This window comes from Gekko japonicus, unplaced genomic scaffold (assembly GCF_001447785.1).
Source record: "Gekko japonicus isolate JY-2015 unplaced genomic scaffold, Gekko_japonicus_V1.1 scaffold3987, whole genome shotgun sequence".
Taxonomy (NCBI): domain Eukaryota; kingdom Metazoa; phylum Chordata; class Lepidosauria; order Squamata; family Gekkonidae; genus Gekko; species Gekko japonicus.
The window spans coordinates 7,286-28,108 of record NW_015170391.1 but is presented as its reverse complement, the minus strand read 5'-3'; the positions used below and the strand labels follow the sequence as shown (position 1 = coordinate 28,108).

The 20,823-nt window shown below is 47.0% G+C and overlaps 1 protein-coding gene across 1 annotated transcript in view; it reads right to left on the bottom strand.

The window, feature by feature from the left end:
• Nucleotides 1-19,532, bottom strand: part of MLPH (melanophilin) — a 24,868-nt gene extending 5,336 nt beyond the window's left edge. The window contains exons 1-6 of the mRNA XM_015418267.1: nucleotides 19,440-19,532; nucleotides 19,173-19,322; nucleotides 17,190-17,282; nucleotides 15,252-15,338; nucleotides 12,142-12,199; nucleotides 7,654-7,781 (exon numbers count right to left, since the gene is read on the bottom strand). Coding sequence (XP_015273753.1) covers nucleotides 7,654-7,781; nucleotides 12,142-12,199; nucleotides 15,252-15,338; nucleotides 17,190-17,282; nucleotides 19,173-19,322; nucleotides 19,440-19,532 — 609 coding nt within the window. The remainder of the gene's footprint in view (nucleotides 1-7,653; nucleotides 7,782-12,141; nucleotides 12,200-15,251; nucleotides 15,339-17,189; nucleotides 17,283-19,172; nucleotides 19,323-19,439) is intronic.
• Between the last annotated feature and the right edge of the window lie 1,291 nt (nucleotides 19,533-20,823).

The following is a 20,823-nucleotide window of genomic DNA, read 5'->3' as shown; positions in this document are numbered from 1 at the left end:
AGCTCTGACAGAAACGGCTCTTTTTTCAAGAACAGCTCTTATCAGAACTACGGCTTGCCCAAGGTCATCCAGCCAGGTGCAAGTGGAGGAGTGGGGAATCAAACCCGGTTCTCCCAGATTAGAGTCCACACACTTAACCACTACACCAAACAGTATAAAACTGATGAACTGGTTCCTGATTGACTCATATGGAGAATTCCCTCACTATTTGTCATGTTCTGTTTCATGATCACAAGGAATTATTTGGAGCGATCAAGAGCTGTCATGCACAGCCCTGACTTGGATAGCCCAGGCAAGCCAGATCTCATCAGATCTTGGAGGCTAAGACTCTGGCAAGTACTGGGATGGGAGACCTCCTTGGAATGCCAGCAGTTGGGAGGCAGGGGCAGGCTTTATTCAGCCACCCCTCTGAATATCCTCCAGGCCCCCAGGAGTGGTCTAGACTTCCAAGTGCACACACAGTCGGTTGCCATGACGTCCAGGTGCGCACACACGTGCACATATGAAAAATTTAAAAACACAACAAAAAAAGAGCTGCCCTGTAGCCTTTTCTACTACAGAAGACACAGATGCGACCACAGGCTTACTAGAGTTTATGTTTTGGTATTATTTACGTTGGGGGGGCACTGTATGCGGAGAAATGTGGAGATGTTTCCCAGAGATATGATAAAGGATGTGTCCTTGTGTGGTAAAAAGTACATTGAGTTATCCTCTCTCTTTCTGTCATGCATCACAACTGTATCTATGCAACACAATGTTCCCAGTACAGTAATGAAGGCCCATTGAAGGACCTCAAACAGAGACACACTTTCCTCCAGTGAGACTTCTTGATAAAAAAAAGTTGGTGTGTCAAAGAAATCCAGGCAGGTATACAATTGGATCAACAACATATCAGAATTGACCAAGCACAGCATTTAAAAAAACACACCTTTCGATTATATCCAAAAATAGCACCCGGTTTTCCAAAGCCTGATCGAAAGATAGTAAAAGGGGTTTCACATGAGCTGCCTAGAGCAACCTGTGCTACACTTTCGGAGAATCCAGTGAGGGGAAATGGTTGTGTCTGATCCGGGTCCACTGGAAGGGGGACTGTATGGCATTATCCCCTTCTGGGGTCCCTCCCCCCCAACTCCTCAGCCTCCCCCCCCAAAACCTCCAGGAATTCCCTAGTCTGGAGTTGGCAGCCCTACCTGTGGGGTGAGGCATCATTTCACCGCAGAGACTATTGGCTATGGGGCCACATATCTGGGATGAGGTGGGAGATTCCCTTGCTCCAGCCGTTCGATTTCTACCCAGTAGGGTAGCTTCCAGAAGGTGGTGTTGAGACAGTATAGATTAGCGCCACGGCGCTTCTTGGTAACCTCTTTTCTCCAACGCAGAGCGGTATTTAGGTGAAACAACTTGGTGAGGCAGTTGGGTGACTTAAAATACGATATAACTAATATGCTGGGGGGGCGTCTATCTCTGAGAAGCCGCGGAGATGCTACACAGTTGCTTGGGGTTTGTGACGGACTAAAGGAGGGTTAGGAGCTGCGGTGGCTCAAGTGGTTAAGACGCTGAACTGCAGGCTCTGGAAGGTCGGTAGCTCAGACTGGCTTTCAAGCAAGAGAAACCTTTACCTTTAAAGGAGGGTTAATAAACCGACGGTCCGTCCAGCTGAGATGAAGGTACTCAGTGGATCGTTCTATATTTCTGGGAGGTGTTGCTGTTCAGCCTATTCCTGGATAGCTCCTCCTTACGATTTGCAGTTTGAGAGCGCTGACGGATCTTGCCTTCGAATCGTGTCCAAATAGGGTTTCGTGTGTCCTCCCACCAGCTTAGGCTGCTGTGTCAGCTTTGGTCAAAAATAACCTTGCCCCTGTTATCTATGCTCCTGGTGAGATGACAGCAATGCTGTTTTGGGGGATATCCTTCCTCAGACGCTGTAATTAAGACCGGTAAATGGGACACGCAGAACGGATCATAATCCAGCGTTCCCTCTAAGCTGAGTTCGTGTGAGCCAGCTCACCGTTCTTTTTAGCCCCCAGCTCACACCTTTTCGCCTTAGCTCGGGGAGGAAGGCTCCAGAGCAAGCTGATCGATGCCGCAGCCAGATCGCTCGCTCACAACTTTAACGCCAGTCGCTCACAAAAGTAGAATTTTTGCTCACAGGACTCCGCAGCTTAGAGGGACCGTTGATTATCTCTCTATCAAAGTTAAAAGACTGGGTCACTGGCACAGACTTTATTCCCAGCCACAATTCAAGATAAATGGCTTGGCCTCAAGTGTCCTGAAAGGACCACCTCTATTCATACCAATCGGCCTGGAGACGGCAATATACACAGGAGGCCCAACTCCCACAATCTCCATCTTCAGAGACTGGGGCAGGCCTGTAGCCACGGTGGGGCATTTTGGGGGGACTGCCCCCTTAATTTTTTTAAAAAAAACCCATACACCCCACAAATAGCCATGCCAGAAACCTTATTTTTGAGGAGAGACCCCCGCTGCCTGCTGCTGGCAGCGGCCAGGGTGAAAGTGCTGCAGCTTGTGTTTTCCCCTCCCTCCCACTATGGAATTGGGACCTAGGAAAAGGCAGCTTGGAGAGCATTTAAATGCCTTCTGAGTTCCCTTCCACAGGGCAAGAAAACTTAGAAGGGCACTCAAGAGTGGCACCTTCAACACATCTCCAACAAGCCCCCTTTCTGCTAACCCAGTCCTGCTGTATACCACCTAGGTCACGGTGAGTCTTTCAAAAGCACTCCCATGAGCCTTTGGGAAACATGCAAATAAACTGTTTTTATCCTAGGGCTGCTTTCCTGCTAAGAATGGATGCGCTTGCTGCCCTGTCCCTTGAAAGGAAGGGCTAGAAACAGGCTTGGAGCCTCCCCCTTTAAAGACACAGGCATTCACATTCATTTAACTAACCGTAATTTAACTGCCCTCTTAAAATTTTATGTGTCCCCCGAATAAAAAGATCCTGGCTAGAGGCCTGGATTGGGGGGAATGGGTGGTGAGTGCTCAGCCTTTTCAGTGGTGGCACCACTAGCGTGGCCATGGCTTGTTCCTGGTGCAATTACATCCTGTCCGTGCAATCTGGGAGTGATGTCCTTATGCTGGGGGTGATGCAGTAGCATTTGCCCAGGATTCTATGATTTAACCATAGAACTCTGGGTGAATGCTAGAGTGCCACCTGATGTGAGGACATCACTTCCGGGTTGCACTGGAAGCTGTGTCACCACAGTGGGGATGCTGATCGTGCTCCCTCTTTTTATTAGCCATTCTCTCCCTGCCATCCAGCTTACTGGTGGCAGGCAATGGCATGGGGGCAGGAGATCTCTTGCCATCAGAAGGAACATGGCATCCCTAGGCATCACGGGCACTTCCTGTGCCATGTTAAGACTTAAAAAAAAAATCTCCATGGCTGGTGTGGGTTCTATAGTACCGTTTAAAAAAAAGAAAAATGTTTTTGTTGCTGTGAATTATGGATTTTAATCATTGTTTCATGCCGTTATTTTTTGTTATAAATGGATTTTGGAATCGTTTGTTCATGCGTGACCTCTTCAAAGACTTTTCCCAAAATTAGAAAAGTAGTCTATAAACCCTTTAAATCCATGAATCCATAAAGTATGTGGCGTAGGCCAGCGCACTGTTTTCTGGGATTCTTTTAACTATTTGCATGATAAACTTGCATTCTCCCATTTTAAGTAGTTCACCAATTAAAACGCTAGGAATGACTTACTATTACCCTGGTCTGAAAACTTTTATCAGTTCTGCGCTGGGATTAATTAACACACTGGGAAACACCCCCGTGTCCCACCGGCTTGCAGCTGAAGGAAAGAACAATATTTTACATAAATCCCGGCACCCCCATCTGATGCAGACTTCGCACGATTCAAAAAGGACGAGAGCTGATGCATTGCCTGAGCGTAATGCCAACTTTTATTTAGTATATATGATACATGTACATATATATATATATATAAGGTTAAAAGCTGATGCCAAAGATAAACTGGGTGATAAACGTGCTATGTTTTAAAGTGCAGCTGCATGCTGTATGTAATCCCATGATTCTCCTCCTCAAAGCCTGACTTTAGCTTCAGGCCAACTGAGGAGGGGGGAGAAAGGGAAGAGGAGGAGGAGGATATATTTCAGCCTTTCCTTCCCAGTTCTTTGTCCTCTCAAAACGGCACCCTCCTCCTAGCCAGGAAGCAATTTTTCTCCAGGTCAGTTTGGCTGGAGATCCTGGAGGTTTTCTGCCATCTACTGGGTGTGGAACAGCGGTCACTGGGGGTGTGGGGGGGAGGTATTTGTGAATTTCCTGCATTGTGCAGGGGGTTGGACTAGATGACTCTGGACGTCCCTTCCAACTCTATGGCTGATTTTGCACTAGAGCTGCCTCGATATTGCACCACCATTGTCCCCGATGCTATTGGTCAATTTGACACCCGAAGCTGCGGGGCTGCATTTTGACTCACATCTTCGCCCGATTTCCCCCGCAGTTTCTTGATCCTGTTTTTTGAGGATCACGAAACTGTGGAGGAAATCGGGCGAAGCCGCGGGTCAAATGCAGCCCCGCAGCTTCGGGTGTGAAATTGACCGATAGTATCGGGGCAAACGGCGGCGCAACATCGAGGCAGCTCTAGTGCGAAATCAGCCTATGATTCTATTATTCTTCTGCTTATCCTGAAGCCAATCTGAGCTAGTCCTGTGGGGAAGGAGTCTGAGGGATACACATAAGGTGCAGTTTCATCTTTATATGGCATCAACAAAACCAATTTACAACAATGGAGGGGGATCTGAGGACACTGGAAGATAGATAAGAAAGCAATAAGAGATACTGTAGAGGCATTTAATATTTCAGGGTACTGCGATGTCACCTCTGCAACTGGGAGACGCTTTCTAAGATGGGGCTTGTTACTGGCAGAAAGCTAATGGAAGCAGCTGAACGCTAAAGCAGAGAACCTGGGTTTGTACCCCTGGAGAGTCAATGTTTTCTAAGGGAAAAGGTGTGGAGTAACAGAGAAGTAAATCTAGAGACATGGGCTTCACTCTCCAGTGCTCCTTCTGATGTGTGGGGGAATTTGTACATCTCTCTCCCCGTAAGACTAGGTACCAAACACATCTGATGGATAATAATAATAATTATCGTATGGCAGTGTGTGTTGTATAGCCAGGAGATCCTAAGACTGTCTGGCAGCCAGAAGTCCTAGCTCTTTAGCATTATGCACCACTAGTTTCACCACTTGCTTTTAAGGCAAGAGACTTTCAGAGGTGGTTTGCCGTTGCTTGCCTCTGCATCACGCCCCTGGTCACCCATCCAAATACTAGCTAGGGCTGACCCTGCTTAGCTTCCGAGATCTGATGAATTAAATCCAAGGCTGTTCGAAGTCCAGAAAAGTGCCACATGACTTATTGGGTCACAAAGCAAAACACAGGCCTTGACCTAGGCAAGGTGACTGAAGAGGGACTTGCCCAGATATCCAGACTACAGACAGATAATTTATGAAAGGAAATGCAGTTTACACACTAGTCCCATGTAGCATGAGTGGATCAGTAATCCTGAGACGGGGGGATCTTTACATTGAAGAGAGTTATGGTGCTTCGTAGCATGAGTGGATCAGTAATCCTGAGACAGGGGAAAATTCTTTACATTGAAGAGAGTTATGGTGCTTTGTAGACAATTTAGGACACTAATTTCATGAAGATGCTACTTTAGAAATTTCTTTCAGAGCTAATGTGCTTCTTTCCTCTGTTTCGAGATACAGGTGGAAGCAAGAAAGGGAAGAGGTGGAAACTTTAAGAGCTAAGCCTTGAAGGTCTCTTGCTGGTTTAGACAGGCCTCCTGGCTTTCATGATCGATGGGTCATCACAGGCTTCTGTGGAAGCAAGAAAACACTGATGTGAGTCATTTGAAACCAACAAGCAAAAATACGTACAGCTAATTCATCTGACAGAACAACAGTGCAATCCTAGAAGAATTATACCCTTCTAATCTCACTGACTTCAATGGGCGTAGAAAGGCATAACTGTTTACGAGGGCATAATTCATCAGTTACGAGGGCATACCTAATAACAGAATTGCACTGTACTAAATAATTCACAAAGTTACTTGGAAAAATTATTAGGGATTGTGGCCTATATTACTGTGTATAGCTTGGCAAAACTAGGATCCTGCTTTAGAATGTTGCATCATTTAATGTGTCATCGTAATACCTGTGCTTTGCTTCAGTTCTGTTTTTAGACTTCTGGTTGGTTCTACAACTCTTATCCTATTGCAATTCCTAATTCCTTTTGCATTGTTCATTGAATGTATTGAATCACTCTACGTAATCCGCCTTGAGTCCAAGTGAGAAAGGCAGACTATAAATAATGTAACTAACTAACTAAATAAATAATCCCTCACTGACTTCTGGCTCTCTGTAAATAATAATCTTGGCCTCTGGATCATTATTGCTGGATATGTAATATCTGGGATGCCTCTTCTTCCCTCTTCCTGTATTGGCACCATTTTCTCACAAACCCAGATGATGTCTCCCAAACTGGTGTATTCCCATTTTCATGGTGATGTTTAGAATGCCCAGCTGGAGCGCACACCCAAAAAAATTGGGTATTTTTCGGGTTCAGGTATACCAAACCCGAAAAATATCGGTACAAACCGATATTACTGAATCCCAATATTATCGGCATGATATTGGGATTCAGGAAATCATCAGTATTGCCACAGAATTAGGCTCCATATCTTCCCTCCCCGAGTCATGCCACAGCCACTTCATGCCTCAGTGATGGAACAGGATGCATCTAAAGAGACTGTGGTCTCTTTAAATACCTTTCTTTCCCTCACTGAGTCATGCCACAGCAGCAGGTCACCTTAGCAAGGGAAAGGAAGGTATTTAAAGTTTAAACTCCCTTCACTTGCTAATGCGTGCCCCTGCTGCAGCGCGACTTGAGGAGGGAAAGGAAGGCACACGTGGCTTGGCATTGCGAAAACCATTTAAAGGGAACTTTCCCTTTACATAGCCCTTGCAAAGCCAAGCTGTGCCCGAGGAACCCGGAACGGCGCAAGTTCACCCAGATGGTGGGTGAACTCACACCGCTTTGGCTGAGCCTGAATAAAAGCCGAATAATATTGGCTTTTTGGGGGGCTCAGTTAGATCAGTAGCTGAATCAGATTAGAAAATCTGATTCAGCTGAATAAATACCCCCAAAATACTAACAAGTTATTATTTGGGTATTTATTCAGCTTGGTATATACCGAGCACACACCCCTAACGCTCAGTGCAACAGCAGCACAACTTTCCTTGGGTGAGCTAGCAGAATGCCATTTTCCTGTCAGGTTTGAAGGTGCCTCATTTGACATGATTTGTCACAGTTCGTTGTCCCACCCGCTTTTGCTACCGTCCTCCCCTTCCACCTTCAGAGAAAGCTGACAGGTCTTTGGAGAAGAAACTGAGGTGGGAACCTGGGTGGTATGTCTGTAAGCATCTTGCTTTGTGGAATAAACAAACAGACAGACAAAGACAGTTCCGTCTACTCAGTTTCACTAACCACTGTTTGTTTGTGTATGTGTGCATATGTATGTGTGTGAACTGCTCTAATAAACTCCTAATATCTGGATTCTTTGGTGCCACAGATAATATTCCTGTCTCCAAGTCGGCCACCACATTCTGCACGTACAGGAAAATGACAGGCCAGGTTTGGAATACTTGCCGCAAAGATGCGATCGGCTTTCCTATTTTTCCCATTGGGGTTGCGCTGCGTCAGAGATCCTCTGTAATAGGAGTTCCGAGCAAAATCAGCATTGCCTTGAAAAGATAAACCAGACTCATGTATTGTAGCATGTCAGGATAAAACTGCTCATACTCACGTGTCACAGAGATGTGAGGCATATTTTGCACCAATACTTGATCAGTGTGTTTTCCCTCCTCTTTATTTTTCACAGCAAGTTATTTTGAGAGGGATTAGTACGAAGGGAAGGATCCCTCAGGGACAAGGCCAGATCTAGGTTGTCCTGGAAGACATTTATTTCCGCTGTTTCTTAGGGCCACATCATGGGCATTGGGAGTGGGTGTTTTTCTCATGTGTTTTTCAGTCTAAGAAAAGAAATCCATGGCATTGTTCCCTACACGGTTTAATGGCCGTTTGTAGGCATAAGGTGGGGAAATGCAGAATGTGATGGGATCCGGCCCCACATTTCCTTTCACAAAGGCTGGCAAGCACGTGTGTGGGAGAGACGCTGGTCAGCAACAGCTACAAGTCCCTTGTGATTTCTATTCCGATCTTCCAAAAAAGAACTCCGAGGATAATGTTAGCACATTTCCCCCCAAGATGATTTATTTAGGGTTGATGGTTATACATTGTAAAATACAGCTGTGCTAATCTTTATTAGATTTACACATCTGACAAACTGAAAAGGCTGAGAGAAATGAGCTTTTATGTTTTGGTAGGAGAGTTCTGAGAAGGGGAAAGGATTTTTGCTCAGAAGGCTGTTCATCTAAAGTTCTGAGTCGGTCTAGACTCAATTAACCCCAGCTGCTAGATCCAGTGACTCTGCACTGATCTGGCACACTGCTTTGGGTGGATTTCAGACAGAAGCCTCTAGGTTGTCTTGTGCTGCCCCTGCCAATTCTTGGGAGACTCATTTTTGTGCGCTCTATGCTTCACAGCCAAATCAAGATGTTTAATCAGGTACTGACTCAAGAAATCTGCTCCTATGCCGCCCCCCCCCAGTCACGATAACAGATTTTAAGAGGCTAATAGCCCTGTTCAAGCTAGGGAAGGGCCCAGTTTTATGATCCCACTGAATGGTGGGCACCGGTACTCGCCAAACTTTTTACTTTCATTGACCAGACAGCACAGAACTCTAGCAACTGGGGTTTGACCATCATTATCACAATATACAAGACAGGAGACGAATCTAAGCTTTCTGCCTAATTAGCCTGCTCAGTGTAGTGAACGAGCTTCATGCTAGGCTGGAAGTTCTGGGACTGTCTCAACCAAGAGAACATTCTTTACAAGGAACAAGAACATAAGAGAAGCCAAAGTTGGATCAGGCCAATGGCCCATCCAGTCCAACACCCTGTCACACAGTGGCCAGAAACACCAGGTGCCATTAGGAGATCCACCAGTGGGGCCAGGACATTAGAAGCTTCCTCCCACTGTTGCTCCCCCCCCAAAGCACCAAGAATACAGAGCATCACTTGCCCCAGACTGATAGTTCCTATCTATACCTTGTGGCTAATGGCCACTGATGGACTTCTGCTCCATATGCTTATCTAATTCTCTCTTGAAGCCATCCATGCTTGTAGCCACCGCCACCTCCTGTGGCAGTGAATTCCATGTGTTAATCACTCTTTGGGTGAAGAAGTACTTCCTTTTATCCGCTCTAACCCGACTGCTCAGCAATATCATTGAGTGCCCACGAGTTCTTGTATTGTGAGAAAGGGAGAAAAGTTACTTCTTCCTCTACCTGCTCTATCCCATGCATAATCTTATAAACCTCAAGTGGGCTTTAGGACTGGCCACTCCACTACAGATCAATGCCTTAAAATATCTGGCAGAGAAATGTAGTGCTAGGTCCCATGGGGTACTTCATGCAGCCTTTGTAGATTATAAATAGGGATGGGCACGAACTGGGATAATGGAGATTGTCCCAGTTCGTGAGGTCCCACAAACCACACCATGAACCGGGATGGGTTCATGGAACTTTCCCTCTCCTTTATGCTGGAAGCAGTTCCCTGATGCCAGCACAATATGGGGGGGGGGGGAAGAGATCTTCCAAAACCCATTTAAAGAGTATGTTCCCTTGAAATGGGTTTTGCAAGCGGGCACTGTATGGGAGTGGAGTCCAAGTGGCAAATTCACCACTTCTGAGTGAATTCGCCGCCCGAACTATGTTCCTGTGTGGCACCCGCTGTCAAAATCCATTTAAAGGGAATGTTCCCTTTAAATGGGTTTTGACAGTGGGGGGTCATGCAGGAGTGGAAACCAAGCAGAAAATTCGCCACTTGGACGCCACTCTCGCGCTGAACCAGTCCATAACCGGGATGGGTTCATGGACCTTTCCCCCTCCTTTCTGCTGGAAGCAGTTCCCTCATGCTAGCACAATATGGAGGGGGGGGGAGATCTTCCAAAACCCATTTAAAGAGAATGTTCCCTTGAAATGGGTTCTGCAAGCGGGCACTGTGTGGGAGGGCAGTCCAAGCGGCGAATTCACCACTTCTGAGTGAATTCGTCGCCCGAACTATGTTCTTGTGCGGCGCCCGCTGTCAAAATCCATTTAAAGGGAATGTTCCCTTTAAATGGGTTTTGACAGTGGGGGGCCATGCAGGAGTGGAAACCAAGCAGCAAATTCGCCACTTGGACTCCACTCCCGCGCTAAACCAGTCCATTTCACTCCCTCTACTTGGAAGCAAGGGGAGCGAACCTGACCAATTTAATGGCTTGCGACCCCGTGGGCCTGCCTGTCAGCTGTTAGGTTTAAATGGCTGGCAGCCATTAAACCCATCCATTTTGCCCCCCCCCCAATAGTGGGGAGGAGTGAAACTGACCAACGGACACTCCTCTTTCGTTCTAGCTCGCCCTGCAAGAAAGAGACCGTCTCTATGTTCCTTAGAGAGGTTAGAGTTCGGCTCAAGGGGGTGGGGGTGGTGAATGGCTGACAGGCACAAACACCTGAAATTGACAAGGTCAGGAAGCAAAGAGCCGCAAGGGAGGGAGAAGCAGAGCCTCCAAACTCTGCTCCAGAGCGATGCTTAAAAAAAAGAAGGGCAGGGTGGACACAGGAGAGACCCTGGCATGCCAAAGTCCTACCTGGGTGAAATGCTTGGCTTGGCGGTGAGGAATTGGGCTGAGTTTCCACTCCTGCGATGATCCAGCCAACCAGCGGCTGTCCAGCCACGGCTTTATTTATATTTTATTTATTTTAACTTTAATTTATTATTTTTGTGATGTTGTGCCCCCCGGTGGCCCCCTCCAATGATTTTTTCTGGCTACGGGCCTGCTGCAGTGTCATGAAAGATAAAAGCACCGTTAGGCTTACAGGGTCAGCCATTCCAGCCTCTTCCCATTCACGGTGGACTATTTCCCATTTTCCCTATCTGCACATTTCCCAGAGCCCCTTTGTACGTCACGAAATGGAAGAATGGCGAGCAGATATAGCCTTCTATTCCGCCAACTGTGCGCAATTAGGATCCTCTCCAGATGTCACTGAACTGTATTCCACTCTGTCTGTATAACAGGAGAGAAGTTCTCGCTTATCTTTTTAACCTTTCAGGGAGGGGACTGCATGACTTTTCTCTCAACAGCACACAGAAGGGGTATTGCACAGTCTAGACCAAGAAATAGGCCCCTTATCATCTCGTTTTTAATTTGAAGGAATGGGAGAATTATTGCTTTGGCCCATTCCATCTTGATGACGTGTTCTACCACAGATAGACAGCTCAACATTTCAGTCTCAGCTTCCTTAAAACTTTTGCCTACAAGTTAGCATAAGTTCTGTTTAGAATGGAAGAATGGAGAGAATACATCCAAAGTGAGCTGGAACAGGGGCCAGAAAACTTTAAACGTCGCGATTCTTGGCTCCTCTGTCTTGTTTTAACTCATTGTGACAGAGAACTTTAAAATGTTTCTGAAGGATTTGAGGTCATTGGGTGTCATTTTACACCACTGGATGATCTTCAGAAAGGCTGAGTTTTGGACAAAAATCCTGATTGGTTCCTTAGATGCTTGCAACCTTCCTTTTTTAGGACCAGGGCCAATCTTGTGGGATACTAACAGCGCTTCCAGTTTGGAGGCCACCCACAGAAGGCAACACGGCTCTAGCTATCTCTCAGCAACCATGAAGGGTAGGGTTGCCAGGTCCTTAGTGCATTCCAGCAGGGAGCTCCAGTCTTCTTCCTGGAGTATTCTGGTGGGCCGCCCCGGGGGGGGGCCCCCCCCCCCCCCGTCCAGCCAGCTGGGCGTGGGAGGATTGGGGTCCCAAAAGCAGGGAAACCCCCGCCCCCATCGGGGGATGGCAACCCTAACGAAGGGCCACCAGGACACTTCCAGCCAACTTCCCCTTCAGGGAGGGGGGGGATCTTTCCTGTCGACGGTGCATAAACTCTTTGCCCACCACGGTAAGCATTTCTCTTTACTTCATACAGAAATGAGCACAGATCTTACTTGCAATTTCAAGAGAAGAGGCAAATTTTCTCCTCAAGACATGTGGCATTGACATCACCTAAAAGGGCACAAGGGGAATACAAACATATGTGTGAATCAGGATTTAATGCAGTGTTTTTTGTCCCACAACTTAAACTCAGCTGTCACAATGCATTTGACAGACACTCTGGCCACCAAACTGAATGCTGATTCAGTCGTCTTACTTTCCCCTCCTGACACACTTCAGGATAGCTGTTTGCTGTAATTTTGAATTTTTTTAAAAAGTCTTGCATGTACATTTAGTCAGTGAAAGAAGACAGTACGTTCTCTTTTCTCGCCTCCACCGTGTTTTAAAAAGCAGAATTGCTTATTTGAGGTTATATTTTTATTAAAGTATGTAGCAGACAGAGCCAAGTCCATCCCTTTTCCAGTACCTGCCAATCCCCTTTGTACTTTGGTGGTCTGGACAGAAGGCCAAAAATGAACCATCAGAGTCCATGGAGGGAAGGGGAGGAACAGAGGGAAAAGGAGCCCTTGAAGTTAGAGAAGATTTAGAGGTTTCTTAGGCAGGGCAGGGATCCGACTCTGTCTCCAGTCACTTCAGGGGGAAGTGGGCTGTTTAGTGTGGCACATAGTGGTATATGTAGTCTTTCTGGGTGACAGGAAAGCTATGGGGCAGGTTGAGGTCTGCGGTTTAAAAAGGCTCTAGTGGCTCTGCAAAAGGTTAAGAAACCTTTCCTGGCTCACTCTCCATATTTCAAAGTGGTATAAAATTGGTCATGAATCTCCTCAGTTAACCCCCCCCCCCCCATACACACACTATAAATACACCTTTTTCTTGTTGTGTTCAATCTCTGTTCTCCTCATTGGTATTAAAGGCAAAAAAAACCCGTTATAGCCAGGTTGTTTTTTTACCAAGGAAGGGGAGAGGGTACCTCAGGAAATCCATAACAACCTTCATCTGGGGTGGCTTAGCAGTAAATAGTGCCAAGCACCAAGAAATAAGCATCGCTTTGGCCTTTTTGCTGGACGTTGTGCCAGTTGAAATGTAGGCAGATACTTCTCAGCCAATCCTAAAAGCAATTCATGCTACCATTGTGAGAAGGACAGTGGCACTGGGCTGTGGGAGGATTTTTCTGCCGCAAATATTTTATGGCCTGTTCTGCCCCAAACAAAGTGGTGCTAGAGCAGTGGGATATTAAGAATGAAAGTCACCAAATCTGACAGGAAAATCTCTTGTGCTGACTACAAATAAAGTCCTACACAGTTTAAAAGTGAATTCTGAGGTGAAATTTTTGTCATGTTGTTGTTGTTCAGTCGCACAGTCAAGTCCGACTCTTCGCGACCCCATGGATCATCTCCCGCCAGGCCCTCCTGTCTTCCGCCGTCCTCTGAAGTTGGCTCAATTTCATGTTCGTTGCATCGATGACACTGTCTAACCATCTCATCCTTTGCCGTCCCCGTCTTCTTTGACCTTCAATCTTTCCCAGCATCAGGGTCTTCTCCAGTGAGTGCCCCCTTCTCATTTGGTGGCCAAAGTATTTGAGCTTCAGTTTCATTATCTGGCCTTCCAGGGAACAGTTAGGGTTGATTTCTTTTAGGACTGACTGATTTGATCTTTTTGCAGTCCAAGGGACTCTCAAAAGTCTTCTCCAGCACCATAGTTCAAAAGAATCTATTCTTCGGCGCTCGGCCTTCCTTATAGTCCAACTCTCGCAGCCAGTTTTTTGTCATAGCTTCTCTTAAAATGAGCAAAGAGCTGAGTCAACTGAAGGTGACCAAGCTGCTGAAGTACAGGCTGAAGGAATTACGGGGGCAGAACAGTTAGAAATCTGGAGAATTAGAAGAGACTGAAATGGCTAAATTACCTCAGGAAGAGAGATAAAGACAAAGAGAGGCAGAAAGAGAATTAGAATTTTTCAGAGGAAAAGAGCGAGAGCAAGAAACTGAAAGATAGGAGAGAGAACGAGGGAGACAGGAAAGACAGAACGAGAGATGGAGTCTGCTCATTTGGCAAGTGTCAGACAGCAAACAAACAACCAAAAACAGTGGGGAAATCAAAGACAACATGAATTAAGAGTTTTTAACTTCTGTAATTCTAATTAATTCTCTCATGAATTAGAGTCACAGAAGTTATAACTGCAGGAGATCCAACTGAGCGTTGAGCTAGGATACCTGAGGGTTAGTGGGGGAAACATTCCCCTTAGACCACAAGTAATTTCCTTGTTCCCAGAAAGGAGATATCACTGAAGCCTTCTCTGTGAGTTATGAACAGTGTTCCCTCTAAGCTGAGTGAGTGTGAGGTAGCTCACAGTTTTTTAGTCTCCGGCTCACGCATTTTTGTCTTAGCTCAGGAAGGATGGCTCCAGAGCAAACTCATTTATGCAGAAGCCAAATCACTCACTCACAACTTGAATGCCAGTAGCTCACAAAGTAGAATTTTTGCTCACAATACTCCACAGCTTAGAGTGAGCAATGGTTATGAACCGGCTTGCCGTGATTTTCATGTTAAGGATCGTGCAACACCAAAGTGTGGGGTGGGCTGATAGTCTTCCGTCAATCCTAAAATCAATACATGCTGTCATTGTGAGGAGAGTGGCACTGGGCTGGGGGTGGGGTGGGGGTTAGAATCTACTCTTGTGACCTCAAACTGTCACAGGGTATCTTACAGGGTTTTTCTTTTTTTAAAATACTATACTATGGTATAGTAGTTAAGAGCATCAGACTAGGATCCGGGAGACTCAGATATGAATCTTCACTCTGTCATGGAAGCTGGCTGGGTGACCCTGGGCTAGTCACACACTCCCAGTGTAACCTACCTCACAGGGTTGTTGTGAGAATAAACTGGAGAAAGGGGGTATGCCGTAAGCCACTTTGGGCCCCATTGAGGAGAAAAGAGAGGTATAAATGAAGTGAAATAGAATAAACCAGGATATTCACAATGTAACTGTTGCTTCTGCTTTTACAAGTTTTACGAGGATATTTTAAAAACAGGTGGCAGACTAGGGCTGTGTCTCAACTAGGAACAAAGGAAACGAAAGAGATGTACATTTTCCTGAAGCCAGCATAGACTTCTCTAGGACTCTGCTCTTGGCATGACTGTCCTGTGGATTTCTCAGTAATGCACTCACTTTGTAGTTGTCAGGTGATGCTGCAGAGTCAGAACTGTGATCCTCCAGAGAGTTCTGTGCACCTCTGGGGAGATGGAGAGTGAAAACCTGGGAAGTACAAGAAATGGACAGTCGTGCTCCAGGTCCTCGCAGAGCAAAATCACAAGAAATGATGGCTGATCGAAGTTCATCTGCCCTGCCCACCTGAGTCCAATTTCCCGATGTTTTGTACAGCTAAGAGACTCCCTTACTTGGGCCCCTAAACCTTCACTTAGGTTGTGGTCACACAGCAAGCTTATCCCGATTTGTTCCCACTATAGATTTGATTGAGAATTTTTCTCCGGGTCGGGATGACCACACATCCCTCCCTAAACCGCTGGCATTGCGCGGTGAGGCTCTGGGCACCGTCTAGATAGCCAGACCGCCACTTGGGCAGCACGGCTTTTGTGCTGCCTCCAGTAAGCGTTAGCTGTAGGCAGTAGTAGTAGTTTGGTAAAACTGTTGTGTAGCTTTAAGACTAGTTGCACCTGGGGATTGTAGTCCTCAGTTAGGGGTCCCAGCAGCTTCCCTCTGACTGGCTCATTAGGGTAATTTCCTGAGCTCAGAGGCCAAAGATAGGAGTTTTGTTGCTCTTTTCCTGCTTCTTTTGTCTATCCTTACCGCGAAGGAGAAGGGGAATCTCATCTCTTTCTCACCACGGCCGTGGAATTGACTTAGATCACAAAGATGTAACTACTCTACCCAGCTATCAACCTGATTGTGAGTAAATGATCTTCTGAATAAATGTGGAGTTAAATAAAGATGATTTAAGCCTTCGTCAGGGGTTGTGCGTTGACTCATACCTAAAAGGCGTTGGGAAGCTGAAGCCAGCGCAAGACAGGACAGCTTTTTTTTTTTTTTAATTGGCATATACGCATGGCCGAATCACCGCTCCCACTGGGACTCACTGTACTCCCTTGTTCTTGCAGGTTCCTCCCCCCCAACAGCGAACAAAATTAACCGGCGACGTACAGCTGAGTGCTCGAGTCTATATGTGCGCTTGAACATTTATACGTTGAATTTATTCAGCACAGGACTGCTCATGCGCACAACAACGGACGCTTGGGGGGGAAACACCGCGAGGACATTCAGATGACCTAACTGCAATCACTGCGAGAGATGGCTGTCCAGATCGGTGAAATTGCGGATTCAAAGTGCAAATATCCGGAAAGTACTCGATTTCCCGGGTGTAGGAAAACTCGCTAGGGAACTGGGAGGATCGCGCGAGTGAGCCCACTTCAGTGTGGGAGACGGATGCGGTCGTCTGATCAGCAATTTTAAATGAGGGAGGGAACAGCGGTGAAACCCGATCAAAATGACCCTGTGACCCACAACCTTAGTTCTTTAGCTGCATCTCTCCGCAGAGGCGGAAGGTGCTGCTGTTAAAATGGGGAACACCAAACTAAAAAGATTAAAGCGCTGGTCCTTTTCTTACTGGAAGGTTTCCTTTGCAGTTGTGCATCTGCATCTACAGAGTGTAGCACAGGAGTGAGAGAGACGGCTCGAACAGTCTGCACTATTTTGTGATTATGCACTCATGCAAAATTCAATGCTTCCCTTTTCATCTAGTGATTTCCACCCATGAACCTTTACTGATCATTGCTTAACACTAAAATACGTTATTATTTACTCTTTTAGAATCGTCTGGGCTGCCTCTCCAAGCACCTCACAAAGTAAAACATGATAACCATCCTAAAACAGCATGATTAAAATGACCAAACTACTAGAAACCCAGCCATTAAAAATCCAGCTAGATCTGTGCTGAATGCAAAGACCCATTAGTATTAATATCTCAACGATTAAAAGTTTACTGCACAGTACAACACTGTGCTGTCAGGGAATCTAGCTCCAGTTGCTGCTGAATTTTATTTATTGCTGTCAGGAGAACACAAATTCACCGTGTCAGTCTTCATAACTCACCTGGGTGCTCGATTTCTTCTTGGGCTTTTCCGCTGGTTTGACAGTCAGTCCGGCGGCACTCAGAGCTGCTATTCGGGATTCTATATCAGAAACCTTAAAAATAAACAGCAGGCATAATTTCCAATAATCAAGGCCAGTATCATTACTATTTATTATTGACTTAATTTATATCCTGCCTTAGAATCATAGAGCTGGAAGGGACCACGAGGGTCATCTAGTCCAACCCCATGCACAATGCAAATTATTCAAAGCTACCTCCTCCCACCACCCCCAGTGACCACTGTTCCGTGCCCAGAAGATGGCAAAAACCCCAAAACAAACAGAAAAACCTCCAGGATCCCTGACTAACCTGGCCTGGAGAAAATTGCTTCCTGACCCCAAAATGGCGATTGGCATTTCCCTGGGCCTGTAAGAAAGGGCCACGAGAACTAAGCACTGAAGCAACCCTCCCTGCCCTCCCTCTCACGATCTGCCTAAATTCACAGAATCAGCATTGCTGTCAGAAGGGCACCGAGCCTTTCTTCCCAATGGGGACCTAAAGTGGCTTACATCATTCTCCTATCCTCAATTTCTTTATCCTCACAACAACCCTGTGAGGTAGGCTGAGGCCGTGTGACTGGCCCAAGGTCTCCCAACAAGCTCCCATGGCAGAGAGGGAATTCGAACCTGGGCTTCCCAGATCGTCTCACACTTTAACTACTGCACGACACCAATGCTCCCTCTAAGCTGTGGAGTCTTGGGAGCAAAAATTCTACTTTGTGAGCTAGTGGCATGAAAGTTGTGAGCAAGCAACTTGGCTACTGCATAAATTAGTTTGCTCTGGAGCCATCCTTCCTGACTTAAGACAAAAATGTGTGAGCTGGAGGCTAAAAAACTGCGCAAGCTCACACTAACTCAGCTTAGAGGGAACACTGCACAACACTGGTATGAAGGCGGTCCTTCTGCTTCCTAAATTCTAGGCATTGCTGAATTTCCACTGGCTATCGAAGGGTGTCATTTAGACTGACCCATCTGTCCTGAGCAGCCAAGTCCATCCAGTGATTTTCTTTAGCTGCTCCTCTGCAAACACTAGTCAGCCTTGTGCTGTCTAACGCAGCATGTGGGGCAACACAAGGGAGGTGAAAAAGGAAGGAAAGGGAGGATAAAGAAAGAAGAAGAAGAAGAAGAGAGGAAGAGATTGAATTTATACCCCGCCCTTCACTACCCAAAGGTGTCTCGGAGTGGCTTACAAACTCCTTTCCCTTCCCCTCCCCACAACAGACACCCTGTGAGGTGGGTGGGGCTGAGAGAGCTCTTGATAGAAACTGCTCTTTTTCAAGAACAGCTCTTATTAGAGTTACGGCTTTCCCAAGGCCACCCAGCCAGGTGCAAGTGGAGGAGTGGGGAATCAAACCCGGTTCTCCCAGATTAGACTCCGCGCACTGAACCACTACACCAAACTGAAGATGGATTCCGCTCAGTTGCCACAGACTGAGGGACATTCACAGGTCAAAAATCAGATGTGGGCTTGCTTGGGATGAGAAGAATCCCGGTTCATCATGGGTTCCCTTCACCCCTTGTCTGTGAGTCCAATAGCGAAGACTCCCTGCTTTAGAAAGACTTTGAGCTAGCCACAGTTTGTTCAGAGCTCTGACTGAGAACTGCTCTAGAGAGAACAGCTCTGAGAGAACTTGTGACTGACCCAAGGTCACCCAGCTGGCTGCATGTGGAGGAGCGGGGAATCCAACCTGGTTCTCCAGATTAGAGTCCGCCGCTCATAACCCCTACACCAAACAGTGGTGAGGAAATACAGGCATTTGGGACATTTGTTTGCTTGGGAGTTTCTCTCTCTCTCATACACACAAGGGGCAAAAGAATTATGTTAAAGCTCTGCATGCATATTTACTTATGGGGGGAGGGGGAATAGCCTGTCCTCTCTTCCTGCACCCACGCAGGATCACTCATTTAAACTTTCTTTTGTTGAGGCCTTTGTTATGGGTTTACCTCACTCTCCGTGTGCTGCACTTCAGCCAGGGCAGAAGCCACCCTGTCTTCCAGCTCGGACAGATCGGAGTCAGTGGTGGCGCTGTGCCTCGCACGGTCATCTGGACGCTTCTTCTCTGGCACACAGGCTTTCCCGCTAGTTACGCACATCTGAAAACAAAGGGCACTCGTCACGGTCTGACTCAGCAGCTCACCTGGGGCAAGGGTTCCCAGCACAACTCAGAGGGTGGCACTGGGGGATTCCTGCTCTGCCCCACGGCTGCTGACCTGTGGGGTTCCGCAGGGTTTCACCCGTTGTGGATCAGAACTGTTTCCGCTCTCATCTCCACGCTTCTGCTTTCCTTGATCGAAGACCGTCATAGCTAGCAAACTGGGAACAAGCTGGATGCGTGGAACTCCCCCGTACCCTTAAGGTGGACCTTCACATCTGTAACGTGAGCGGTCTGGGACCTGCACATCTCCGGGACCCTCTCCTCAGGTATGTCTCCAGGAGAGTGTTAACACTCTGCTGAGAGCAATCTTCTGGTGATCCCTGGCTGTCCTCGGCCAGAGCCAGGGCCTTCTTGGGTCTGGCCCCGACCTGGTGGAACTCTCTGCCAACTTCCATCAGGGCCCTGCGGGACGTCATGCAATTCCACAGGGCCTGTAAGGCAGAGATGTTCCACCAAGCTTTTGTTTGAGGACAGCAACGGTTCTCCATCATGTTCGGCACCCTCCTCTCTTCTTCCATTCTTCACCCAAAGAGTGATTAACACATGGAATTCACTGCTACAGGAGGTGGTGGCGGCTACAAGCATGGACGGCTTCAAAAGGGAATTAGATAGGCATATGGAGCAGAGGTCCATCAGTGGCTCTTAGCCACAAGGTATAGATAGGGGCTCTGGGGCAAGGGATGCTCTGTCTTCTTGGTGCTTGGGGGGGGCCAACAGTGGGAGGGCTTCTAATGTCCTGGCCCCACTGGTGGACCTCCTGATGGCACCTGGGATTTTTGGCCACTGTGTGACAGAGTGTTGGACTGGATGGGCCTTTGGCCTGATCCAACATTGGCGTCTCTTATGTTCTTATGCCCGCTTCGGCCTCCTCCTCAACTCGCCCACAAGATGGAAGGACAGTCCAGAGCAGGTTTTAGATTAAATTATGGATGCCATCTGGAGATGATCAGATTAGCAATGATTGATCTGCTGATGTTGATCTGAATTTTTAAAAATGTTTTAACCTGTTCTAAATCACCCAGTCCCTAAGTACACAGGGCAACTCAGAAATTCAATCAGTGATGATGATGGTGATGACATCAGAGAGAGAAGAACCTGACCAGGAGAATTGGGCAGTAGGAGTCCAGCTCAGCAACCCCAAGCAGAGTTATACCCTTCAATCCCCTTTGACTTCAAAAAACGCAGGAAGGTATAACTCTGCACAGAGTTACACGGCTACGCTTCATCTCTTTCGTTGTGCTCAGTACTTCCAAGCACTGTTAGATGTCTCTACCGAATACTTCACAAGTTTTGGCCAACTTCCTTTCCATTTCTCAGCCTGGGTGTAGAGCGGAACCATCAACCCAACGCGTCTTCCCTTTCAGCAAGTCACTGTAGGGCTCTCGATGTGGTGTTAATGGCCCCTCAGAAACGTGGCTGAGACCCTACAAAAAGCCTTA